Source organism: Mustela putorius, unplaced genomic scaffold (genome assembly GCF_011764305.1).
Source record: "Mustela putorius furo isolate JIRA1106 unplaced genomic scaffold, ASM1176430v1.1 tig00001033_pilon_pilon_pilon, whole genome shotgun sequence".
NCBI classification, from domain to species: domain Eukaryota; kingdom Metazoa; phylum Chordata; class Mammalia; order Carnivora; family Mustelidae; genus Mustela; species Mustela putorius.
The window spans coordinates 1,726,540-1,737,891 of record NW_025421540.1 but is presented as its reverse complement, the minus strand read 5'-3'; the positions used below and the strand labels follow the sequence as shown (position 1 = coordinate 1,737,891).

At 48.0% G+C, this 11,352-nt stretch overlaps 1 protein-coding gene across 1 annotated transcript in view; it reads left to right on the top strand.

The window, feature by feature from the left end:
* The first annotated feature begins 314 nt into the window (after positions 1–314).
* ABCB10 (ATP binding cassette subfamily B member 10) overlaps positions 315–11,352 on the top strand; it is a 35,918-nt gene continuing 24,880 nt past the window's right edge. Inside the window, exon 1 of the mRNA XM_045087091.1 lies at positions 315–1,195. Coding sequence (XP_044943026.1) covers positions 679–1,195 — 517 coding nt within the window. The 5' untranslated portion in view covers positions 315–678. The remainder of the gene's footprint in view (positions 1,196–11,352) is intronic.

The following is an 11,352-nucleotide window of genomic DNA, read 5'->3' as shown; positions in this document are numbered from 1 at the left end:
CGCGCCGACCCGCAGCGATGTCCTCTCAGTGTTCCGCGTCTCAGTCCGGTGCTCTGGAGTGGGACACAGGGTGACAAGACCAGCCGTCGTCTGGGTCGCCGAGACCGCGGACCCGCCCCAAGCCGGCCGGCCAGCGGCCCGGCAGCCCCATCCTTTTGCCGGTCATCGTGTGATCTCGTCTGTGCGCTCCCCCGAGGGCTCCGGCGTAAGAAACGGCTCGCGCGCTTCCCGGTTTTTACAGGAGGCCGCTGAAAAGCGCGAAAAAGCTCCCCGCGCGATAGTGCGCAGGCGCATCGGCCCCCGGGGCTTTCTTCAGCCCGGGCCTTGGTGGAACCGGCTGCGCGCCCGGCGCTCACCAGTCCGGTGGGGGCGCTGAGGAGAAAGCGTCCGAGGCGGGCGGGGGCTCCTTGGAGGGGGTGGTGCCGGGCCCGCGTCGCCGGCCTGAGGGGGCGGGGACCTGTGCGGGCGGAGGGCGGCGGAGGGGATGGGTCTGGGGCGGACGCGTCCCCGGGCATGCACGGCGGCCGCGGGCCGGATGAGACGGGTGACGGCGGGTGACAGCGGGCGGGTCGGCGGGCGGCGCCGCGTTCACGCCCTCCGCTCGGCCGGGCCGGGAGGGCCCTCGGACTCGGGACGCGCCGGGCCGGGCGGGCTGAGGCGCGCGGCTCGGACGCGGCCATGCAGGGCCCACTCGCTTGGCCGCTGCGGCTGCTCAGGTGGCGAAGCCCGGCCGCCCACACGTGGACGCTGGGCGCCGGCGGCCCGGGGCCCCGACCTCCGCTGACGGGCCTGTGGCCGGCGCGGCCTTGGGGCGCGGGGCCGGGGCTCCTCCGGGATGCCGGCGCCGCGCGAGGCCCGCGTCGCTGGACTAGCGGCTGCCCGGGCGGGGGTCCCCGCGGCCCCGGCGGTGGAGCAGGCCTTGCGCGGCTCCTGGGGCAGTGGGCGCGGCCCCCCGGCGTCAGCAGGTGCGGGGCCCTTGCGGGGCCCGACGCTCCCCGGCTCCGGCGCGCGGGGCTCCGGGGCGGACCGGCAGTCGCAGCCCGGGGCGGGGGCGAGGCCCGGCAGCCCGGGTCGGCGTTGCCTGCGGCCGCGGCGCCTCCCGGAGACGACTCGCGGCTGCGCCCGGCCGCGGCCAGGCGCTCGGAGGCCCAGAAGCTCTTGGGGCTGGCGTATTCGGAGCGCGGCAGGCTGGCAGGTAGGGCTTTCTCCGTCCGCTCCCCTCGGCCGTCCGCGCACCTTACAGAGCGCGTGTCCCGGGACACAGTGGGGGCGGCAGGGAGACCCCGGGCCCCTTGCGACACAGTGGGGAGGGACGGGCTGGCCCTTCTGTGGGGATCTTTACCAAGAAGTGCTGGACGGAGCGCTCACCTCTCGGTAGCGTTGTCGAACCTTTCAGGTTGGCTGAGAATCTGTTCTCAGTTGTCCTTTATGTTTGTTTTCTTGGCTTGACACACACAGAAAGGCAACAGGATCTCATTACTGGAGTCTTGGGGGCCGGTCTGCTTGGGCATTGCCAGAGTTCTCAGAGTGAGCTGCCCCCCCCCCTTACATTTGAAAATTTATTCTAGCCAAAAATATACCTGTTTTGTATTATGCAGTTACACCACTTCTTATAAACAGTATGTATTAGGCTAAGCGAAATGAGCTAAAGACAAATACCGTATGATTTCACTCATGTGGATTTTAAGGAACAGAACAAATGAACGTAGGGGAAGGGAAGGAAAACAAAATAAGAAAAAGAGAAAGGGAGGCAAACTGTTAGAGACTCTTAACTACAGGGAACAAACAGGTTGTGGGAGAGGAGGTGGACGGGGGATTGGGCAACTGTGTGATGGGCATTAGGGAGGAGGGCACTGGATGTAATGAGCCCTGGGAACTGTGTGCAACTGATGAATCACTTTATTCTACCGCTGAAGCTCATAATACACTGTATGTTAACTAAATTGAATTTAAAAATAAATAACATTATTTGCTTTAGACAAGTTTGTTAAACAGTCAAAAATTTTTTGCTATGTGAAGTGAAACAATGGAAACTTTTCAATTTGTTTCAAGTGCTTTTTGCCTCCCTGAGTGGTAAGCAGGAAGTTACTACCTCTTCAAAGAAAACCAAACACTGGCATGATGAGCAGTCTGTGTACTCCAGAAAATATGAGAAACTGTAGATCATAACCCAACTAAATCATAATTGAGTAATTTTTAAAAGAAATCAAAATGAGGGGCGCCTGGGTGGCTCAGAGGGTTAAGCTGCTGCCTTTGGCTCAGGTCATGATCTCAGGGTCCTGGGATCCAGCCTGCATCCTGCTGTCTGCTCAGCAGGGAGCCTGCTCCCCGCCCTCTCTCTGAGGGCCCCTCTGCCTACTTGGGATCTCATTCTCTCTCTCTCTGTCAAATAAATAAATAAATAAATAAATAAAACAAAATCTTAAGAAATCAAAACAAATGTTTTTAGAACGGGTTTCAGTAGTTCCTCATTTAACCATAATAGGGGAAATGTTTACATGTAAGGGCCTTTTAAGATCTAAAAGTTTTTGAGAGTCCCCTAAATCTTCATTTCTTTAATTAATATTTATTGAGCGCACTCAATGTATGGTAGGCCATGGGATTACATGGCAAGCAGAAAGAAACATGGTTCCTGTTCCCATTAGGGCTTCCAGCTTAGTGGGGGAAGAAACATAAGTGAAATAATCCTATGACTAGAGATAAAAGTGCAACCATGATGAGGGCTTGGGAAGAGGGCCTATGAGGTTGTCAGATGCAGTCCTTGAAACAGGTGAGAATCCCACATGCTTTGCTGCAAATCCATTGCTTTTGAAAGAGTTCACTAGAGTCATTTGTGTTGTAGGGTAGATAGAGTAGGAATCTTTTACCTCTGACTGACCTTTGAAGCTTAGGGTGATTCTTGGTATCACAGAGGTCTAAAGAGAATTTATTTCATTGCTCGGTTGGCCATATGTAGATTTTGATGGAAATAAAGATCTTTTACTTTATTAAAAGAAAATTTTGAGACTAGGTGATCTCACTGGACTGTGAGCTGCTTAAGACAGGCGCTGTGTCTAATTCTGTCTAGTTCTTAGCATGTGTGCAGCACAGAGCAGGGGCTCAGAGTACCTGAGTTGAGGGAGTAAATAATGGTCCCACCAGGCCCAGATTGAGGCCGAAATTTGGAGACCCTGAGTGCTACAGAGTATGTCTGCCATTCCTATATGCAACTCAAAGTGAGCGCAAGGAAAGCCAGTTTTGTTTTGTTTTTAAAGATTTTATTTATTTGAGAGAGCGATCACATGTAGGCAGAGAGGCAGACGGGCGGGGGGGGGGGGGGGGGGGGGGGGGGGGGGGGGGGGGGGAGGGGGGGGGGGGGGGGTGAGGGGGGGAGGAAGCAGGTTCCCTGCTGAGCAGAGACCTCAAAGCGAAGCAGGGCTTGATCCCAGGACCCTGAGATCGTGACCTGAGCTGGAGGTAGGCACTTAAGCCACTGAGCCACCCTGGCGCCCCCAGGAAAGCCATTTTTGTTTTATTCCTGAGCTATCAGGTGCTGAGAAGGTATTTTAGGTATCAGGCTTTGCTGCTGCCCACACGTGCTCAGCACTATGGGTAGCCCAGCCCTACCTCTCTCGTAACCATCATCCCTGTACCTTCTTTCCATTCCAACATGTCCTACCATGCTAGTATGTTGAGAAGACAGTTTTAAATAAAGCAAGTGTTGTACCTCCTTTTATTTTGAGAAGAGCGATTTTGATCCTGCCTCATTAAGTAATTGTGAACATGTCATTTGAGAAAGGCCGAGGTTGATACACTAATTTTTTTAAACAGATAATACATACATACTGTATCTTACCTGGAAATCTGATGAAAAACCCTTACTAGGACGTATGAAGTCCTTAAAAGCCATTATATGTGATATATTGAAGCCAATCTGGGTGTTGGTGTTTGTGGGGTTAAAAGGAAGTGGGGCGCCATCTTTAATTTGTAACTTACCATCATTAAGAGCAGCATCAGATGTTGGCACATCTCTTTGAAATTTGGATAAAGAGCTGCGTGTGTGTGTGCGCGTGCGTGCGCGCCAAGAAACCAAAAAAAGCCGAGCTGAAGTCAAGCAATTCAAGTGTTAATTTGCCAATTTTTAGGAAAACAAATGAAAAAATCCTTTCTCAACGATTCAGCTATACATTTGATAAACAGTATTTTCATCTGTCTTTAGCAATTTGCTGAGTATGCTGCCTGAAGTCCGGGACCAGAAAACTTTGATCTGAAGTAATTTATATCAGAAATTTTAAAATCAGGGTCTACCATTTGAAATGTTTCCAGATGTGTGTGGAGAAGAGTTTTAGCATTATTCCCACCCTCCTCCCAAAGGCACTGCAGTCCTCTCACCGGCCCCGTGCTCCCTTTCCCCAAGGCTCACTTGGTATAGGAATTCGCAGCCTCTTCGTATAGCTGCCCACATAGTTGCTCTCCCTTGTCTCTTATCACCGTGGCCAGAGGAGTCTTAAAAGATACAGGAGCTCACAGGGGAGCCCCTGTGGGTGGACTGCTGGGATAAGAAGTAATTTGTCTGAGCCCCTTACTGCATCTGGCAGATAGAGGGAGGCTGTGGAGGGCTTGAGCCATCCCACTGAATTAGGGGCAGGGAACACTGCATAAATTGATACCAGGAGTGAGCTGTGGGTCGTTGGAGTACTGTGAGGTTATAATGACAATGCCAACCTGCAGGTACATAGAGGCAGATTGCATTCCCTACACTTCCCAGGCAGATTCCCGGTTACACGGTGCAAACAAGGTACACCTCCACCCCTCCACCCGCGCTGTTCAGTTGAGCCTCTGTGGAGAACGGGGGAGGGTGCCTCTCATTTAAAATACTGATAAGGGCTTGTGTGGTTTGAGATTAGGACTGTTCTTAGAACCCGATGGCCACCAGGATTTTGCTGAATTTTTTTGTTGTATTTCTTTTATGAAGGGACCAGAAAGAACAGAGTGACGAAACCACTGAATGCAGAAAGCAAAGAGAGGGTGAGCAGTGCTTAGAGTGGCTATTTCCTCAGGCTCAAGTCAGGACAGACGCTGTACCAAGGACTGTGCTGCCAGCACAGGGGGCCGAGCCTCCAAAACAGACTGCTCTAGAAAGCTGAGGACGTTTGTTTGCCCTGGAAATACCACATTTCAGAGAAAACGTGAACATTCTGTTACTGTGCTATAAAATGTGTTAGAACTGATTGAAGCAGATCCATGCCTATCATATTTTAAAAGAACTCGGTATAAAGAGAAGTAGGGTTCATTATTTTTATGTTGATTACAGGTTGATCGATATTTTGGGTATATTGGATCCAATACACTGTTGAAATTAATCTTACCCACTCTTACTCTTTTAATGTGGCAGCAGATTTGAAAGTACGTAGGTGACCACTGTCTTCTGTCCACCGAACACCGAGTGTTGGAGTCCAAGGCATTCCTCCCACAGTTGCAGATACGGCCCAGATGCTCAGTCTTTACACATGCTGGCCGTCTGGAAGATCTTTGTTCTGCAGATTGCTCCATGAGCCTGAGCAGTTTCCTAAACTCTGTTTCCTGCTAGCCTGCCGGCTCCTGACGCCTTCACTTCCTTTCCCATCCAGCTGACATGCCAGGTTTCTTCCCTTCACCCTCTAACCTGCAATATCCTCTCCTCCTTTGTGCCCCATAATACCCACCTTGCATCCACGGAGAGTGTCATAGATGCTTGAGCACTCAACATGTCCAAAAACCAAAGTTGCCTTTCTCCCCAAAGCTGCCTTTTCTGCTCTGTCACTTCTCCCCGAGAGTGGGCTGCTGTGTGAACCCCTTTGCCAAAGCTGGAGACATTCTTGGTGCCTTGGGAAGCTAACAGTAATGAAGATAGTAGCTAATTATTGTTTGCTAGATGTTGGGCTCTGTATCAGATGCCTCAAATATATGTGCTAATTTATTCCTCGTAATGTTTCTGTGAAGGAGGTATAACTTTATTGCCATTTTATAGATGAAGGAACTGAGGCACAGAGAGGTTAAATGACTCACTGGAGTTCAAACAGCTAGATGGCAGAGCGAGGTCCAATTTAGAACCTGTTCTCCTATCATGCTCCCCAAATCAAGGCAATCCCCAGGTCCTGTAGCACCTAGTTCTTAAAAATATCTCTAGTCCTTGTCACCCTCCCTGTCCTCTCGACCCCTATCCCAGTTCCCACCAGTCCCTCTTGCTTGGGGCAGTGGAATAGTAGGTTCTGAGGATTCTCTGTCAGGCAGCCAAGCTGGCCTCCAGCCTACAGCCAGAGTGGATCATTTAAGACGCAAAGCTGGGGTCACCTAGATGGCTCAGCCGGTTGTGTCTGCCTTCAGCTCAGGTCGTGATCCAGGAGTCCTGGGATTGAGTCCTGTCCCACGCTCCTTGTTCAGCAGCAAGTCTGCTTCCCCTTCCGCCTGCTGCTCCCCCTGCTTGTGCGCTCTTTCTCTGACAAATAAAATCTTTAAGTAAATAAATGAATGAAATGCAGAGCTGACTGTAGCACTACCCAGTGTAGTGCCCTCTTAGCCTGCCATTCTGCAAATTACCTATTCCATGCTGTGATTTAGAACCCACTACCTTTCCACTTCATTTCTCAGTATTTCTTCCTTTGTACTATGAGGTCCCTGTCCCAACTCTGTCCCATAGCCATTCTGCTTCCTGGCCTGCCCCAACCCCCATGCTTGTTCCCCTTTCTCTGCTTCGAATGTGGTGAGTTGAAGGCTTTATCTCAGTGTGTGGTTCTGCATTACATGAACTGGGTGACCTTGGGAAAGCTCCCTTACCTCTCTGTGCTTGAGTTTCCTTTGAAATACTGTGGATAAAAGGGGTTTGGGGAGGATTCAAGGAGATATTGCCTACCACATGCTTCAGACAGTGGCAGGGACTCATTTCTGTGTTTCATCTACAGTCCTGGACCCTGCCTAGTGGTCAGATGACTCGTTAAAAGATGGGTACCATGTCTTGCAGGAGCTGGCCATGCTGTACAGCTTTTTCCACGCATCCCAGGCCTCTGTTTTTTCATGAGCTAACTCTGCATTTTAAGGTTTCTTTCCCCCTTCTTTTGAAGAGTTTTTCCTTTTACTTTTTGAAGGCCATGGTTCAGGAAAATGAGGATAGCAGAAAGATACCTGAAGAGATCTGTCAAGAGGTACATGACAGTTGCTGGGGTCCCATCAGACAAGGGTAGGAACAAGGAAGAGGCTTAACCACAGAGAAAAGTTGGAGAGGGATTTCAGAAGGGTTGTAGTATAGTCAGTATGTCCAGTTTAGGGAGGGATCTGAATTGATAGTTAGACATTCATTAAAGTCTAAGACAGTGGTATGTAGTAAAACCTCCATTAACAAGAATCCATCTAAACAAAAGCTGAGAAAAGTCTTTTACTTTTGTCTACATTCAGTGTGTAGGAAAAGGACACATATGGCAATAAAATAAATGGATAATTTTTTAAAAATTAAAAGGCAAAAGGGGATATCCTGGAATGAGTTTGGATTCAACTAAATTCCTTCCTCTGTAATCATTATTATTACTGTGTAAGAATTAGTGTTCAGAATCAAAATCATAGGGCATTTCATTTACAGGCTACAGATTCTGATTTGGAATCAAAGCCTGAATTAGAGCCCTGGGGGAGGGAGGGAGAAGTGGACTTCACATACATTATACTCTTGGAAGCATTTGCCAGAGTGGAAGAACAGACTGGACAGAGTAGCGACTGATGAAAGATGAAGCAGAAAGCCTTCTCAGCTCGATCCCTTATTCCCCAGGACACCTCCTCCTGGAGCCTGCCTGTTCACCACAGTTGTGTCAAGCAAAATCCCAGGTTAGACGTTGTGCGTACCTGTGGCTTTCAGTCCCTCTGGGCTCTGTCCTTAGGAGCATGGCATTTTGAAACAAGACCCCAGGTCTTAAAGCAAAGTGAAATGGCCCCCGGCCAGGTTCATATTATTAAGTTAAATTGTGGTTATGGAATTTTAAGACAGGCACAGGGACTTTCTGGCTCTCTGCAGAGTCATTTTCATCCGGTTTTTCTGAGGCACCAGATCTTAATGTTTCTATTTAGGCAACTGAGGAACTTTGGTCTGATACACTTTTGTGCCTTCTTTGCCAAAGTTCAATTTATTTGTTCATTCATTCATTTAATATTTATTGAACTTCTGCTCTATGTCGGGTGGGGATATAGCAGTGAACAAAGCAGACAAAAATCTTTTATGTCCTGGGGCACCTGGCTGGCTCAGTCAGAAGAACGTGTGACTCTTGATCTTGGGATTGTGAGTTTCAGCCCTGCAATGGGTGTAGAGTTTACTTAAAAGTAAATTCTTAAAAATTGTTTATGTCCAAATGGACAGATAGATAATAAATACGTGAAACATTTAGAATGCCAGAGTTGTGGTGGGGGGTGGCCTAGGAGAAAAATGAAGAGGGAGTGGGGACAGCCAGTTTTGGGTATCTGTATTTTATTTTATTTTTAAAGATTTTATTTATTTATTTGACAGAGAGGGTGAGAGAACACAAGCAGGGGGAGCAGCAGAGGGAGAGGGAGAAGCAGGTTCCCCGATGCCCCCTGCAGGGCTTGATCCCAGGATCCTGGGATCATGACCTGAGCGGAAGGCAGCCACTTAACGACTAAGCCACCCAGGCACCCTGGGTAACTTTATTTTAAATAAGGTTGTCAGAGTAGGTCTTCTCTAGAAGATGTCAGAAGGCCTCGAGGAAGGAAGAGAGTGATTGTGTGAAATGTTCCTTACTTAAAAGACTTGTTTTCTCCTAGAGCTCTGCCAATTAAAACTGTTGACACTGAGTTTGCTCTGTACTCTTTTTAAGTATAAAAACTATTTTTTACTTGAAGTATAGTTGGTGTACAATGTTATATTAATTTCAGGTGTATAATATATTGACTGACTAATTCTGTTACTCCGTGCTCGCCGTGATAAGGGTAGTCACCATCTGTCACCAAACAACATTAGTAATGTAGTATTCGCTATGCTCCCTGTGCTGAACTTTGGTCTCTGTGACTTAGAAGATCTGACGTCTTAATCCTTTCTCAATTTCTCACTTTCTCAATTTCTCCCTCCCACTTTCCTTCTGGCAACTCTCAGTTCTTGTATTTAAGAGTCTAAAATGTTTTGTTTATTCATTTGTTTTGTTTTTTATATTCTACATATAAGTGAAATCACATGGTATTTGTCTTTCTTTGACTTATCTCATTTAGCAAAATACCCTCTAGAGGTCCATCTATCTTAGAGCAAATGGCAAGCTTGCCTTCTTTCTTATAGCTAATAGTCCAGTGTGTGTGTGTGTGTGTGTGTGTGTGTGTATACCAGATCATCCAGTCATCTGTGGGTGGACACTTGTATTGCTTCCATATCTTAGTATTGTAAATAATACAGTCTACACTCTTTTTTATTAAGGTCACATAAAAGCAGTATCTTTAACTTCAGTGTTAGCATTAGGCAAAACACAAAGAGAAGCAACTGCTGTTTGCAGGGTGTGAGCGCTCCCATCTCCCAGGGCTCAGTCCACGTCGTATTCATCTAGGAGCCTCACCATTGAATCTGGTGGTGGTGGCACTAGCTGAGTTCCTGGTAGGACCAAACTCAAAAGGGATGCAGTGGCATGTACCCTGCCCCAAACACCCCAATCTTTTTCTTTTTTTAATATTTTATTTATTTATTTTAAGGAGCAGGAGAGAAGCAGAGGGAGAGAAGGACAAAGTAGACTCCTCTCTGAGTGCCAATCCTGATGTGGAGCTCGATCTCACCAACCTGCGGTTGTGACCTGAGAGTCAGATGCTTAACTGACTGAGCCACCCAGGTGCCCCCAAGCCCAGTCTTTATCTTTTTAAAAAAGATTTATTTATTTAGGGGCACCTGGGTGGCTCAGTGGGTTAAGCCACTGCCTTCCGCTCAGGTCATGATCTCAATGTCCTGGTATCAAGCCCCGCATCCGGCTCTCTGCTCAGCGGGGAGCCTGCTTCCTGCCCCCGCCCTCGCCACCCGCCTGCCTCTCTGCCTACTTGTGATCTCTCTCTCTCTATCAAATAAATAAATTAAATCTTTAGGGGAAAAAAGATTTATTTATTTATTTTACAGAGAGAGAGACACACACACAGAGGGAGCACAAGCAGGGGGAGCGGGAGAGGGAGAAGCAGGCTTCCGGCCGAGCAGGGAGCCCAATGCAGGGCTTGATCCCAGGACCCTGGGATCATGACCCTAGCCGAAGCCAGAGGCTTAATGACTGAGCCACCCAGGCGCCTGCCCCAACCCCAGTCTTAAGAAGGAACTACTGTTACCTGTTTCTTACTACTCTCTCAGAGATGTGCTGTGTGTATATGAACTTAAGAGCCAGTGAGCAAATGTTAACATTTGTGTTTTAGGCTGTTTTCCCTAACAGGTATATCTTGGTGATGTCGATACCCGGAGAGTTGTCTCATTCTTCTGAATGACCGTGTAATATGCTTAAAATCAATGCTCCTTAATTAACTTGTTCCCCACTGGCAGTTGTTCGTGTACTTTGAGTCTTTTGCTGGTATAAGTAATGCTGTAATGAACATCCTCGAATGTACGTGTTTTGCACACACATATGGGAGTATGTGTATACGTTACAGTCTTAAGGGTGGGATTGCTGGGTCAAAGGGAGTGTACATTCACATTTTAACCAGAATGACATCATCATTCTCCGTGGCAGTTGGACCACTTCGCACAACCACTAACAGTGTAAATGCTTCAACCACAGCTTCACCAACGCATCCTTGCCATCTGATAGATGAAAACTGGTATATCTTTGTAGGATAAATTTGCATTCCTCTTGTCATGAATGCACTTACTTGCCTGGGGTATGTGTTGTTCCTGGTTGGGTTTCTTAATATTTTCCTTTCTGTTAAGACTCTATTTCCCTGTTTTTTATATGTGTGAACAATTGTGTTATTATCTGTTTTCATATCATGCTGGTATTCTGGAGTTTACTCTCCAAAGCAATAAGATTAAGGATCATATCATGTGTGTCATGGATGCCAGTTACAGTGTACTATTTCAAAACTTTGTATAGCCTTCAGAAATAGTATATGTAATCAAGAGCTTTGCCAGCATTGTTTGATCTTCAAGCAAAGACACAGTTAGATGCCAGAGAATGACAAAGTATAGCAGGAATGCAGGAAAAATGTCACCTAAGCTGAACACCCAGATCAAGAGGCTGGGAGGGAGGTCAGAACGGATCTTCAGATTTTCATAGTTAGTTCTTGGTTATTCCTGGCAAGGAAGACACGATCAGACAGACCTGCGTAAAGCAAAAGTCATTTAGTCTGGGAACCTGGGTATGATCCATCCCTCCCTACAGTTGCCCTGCT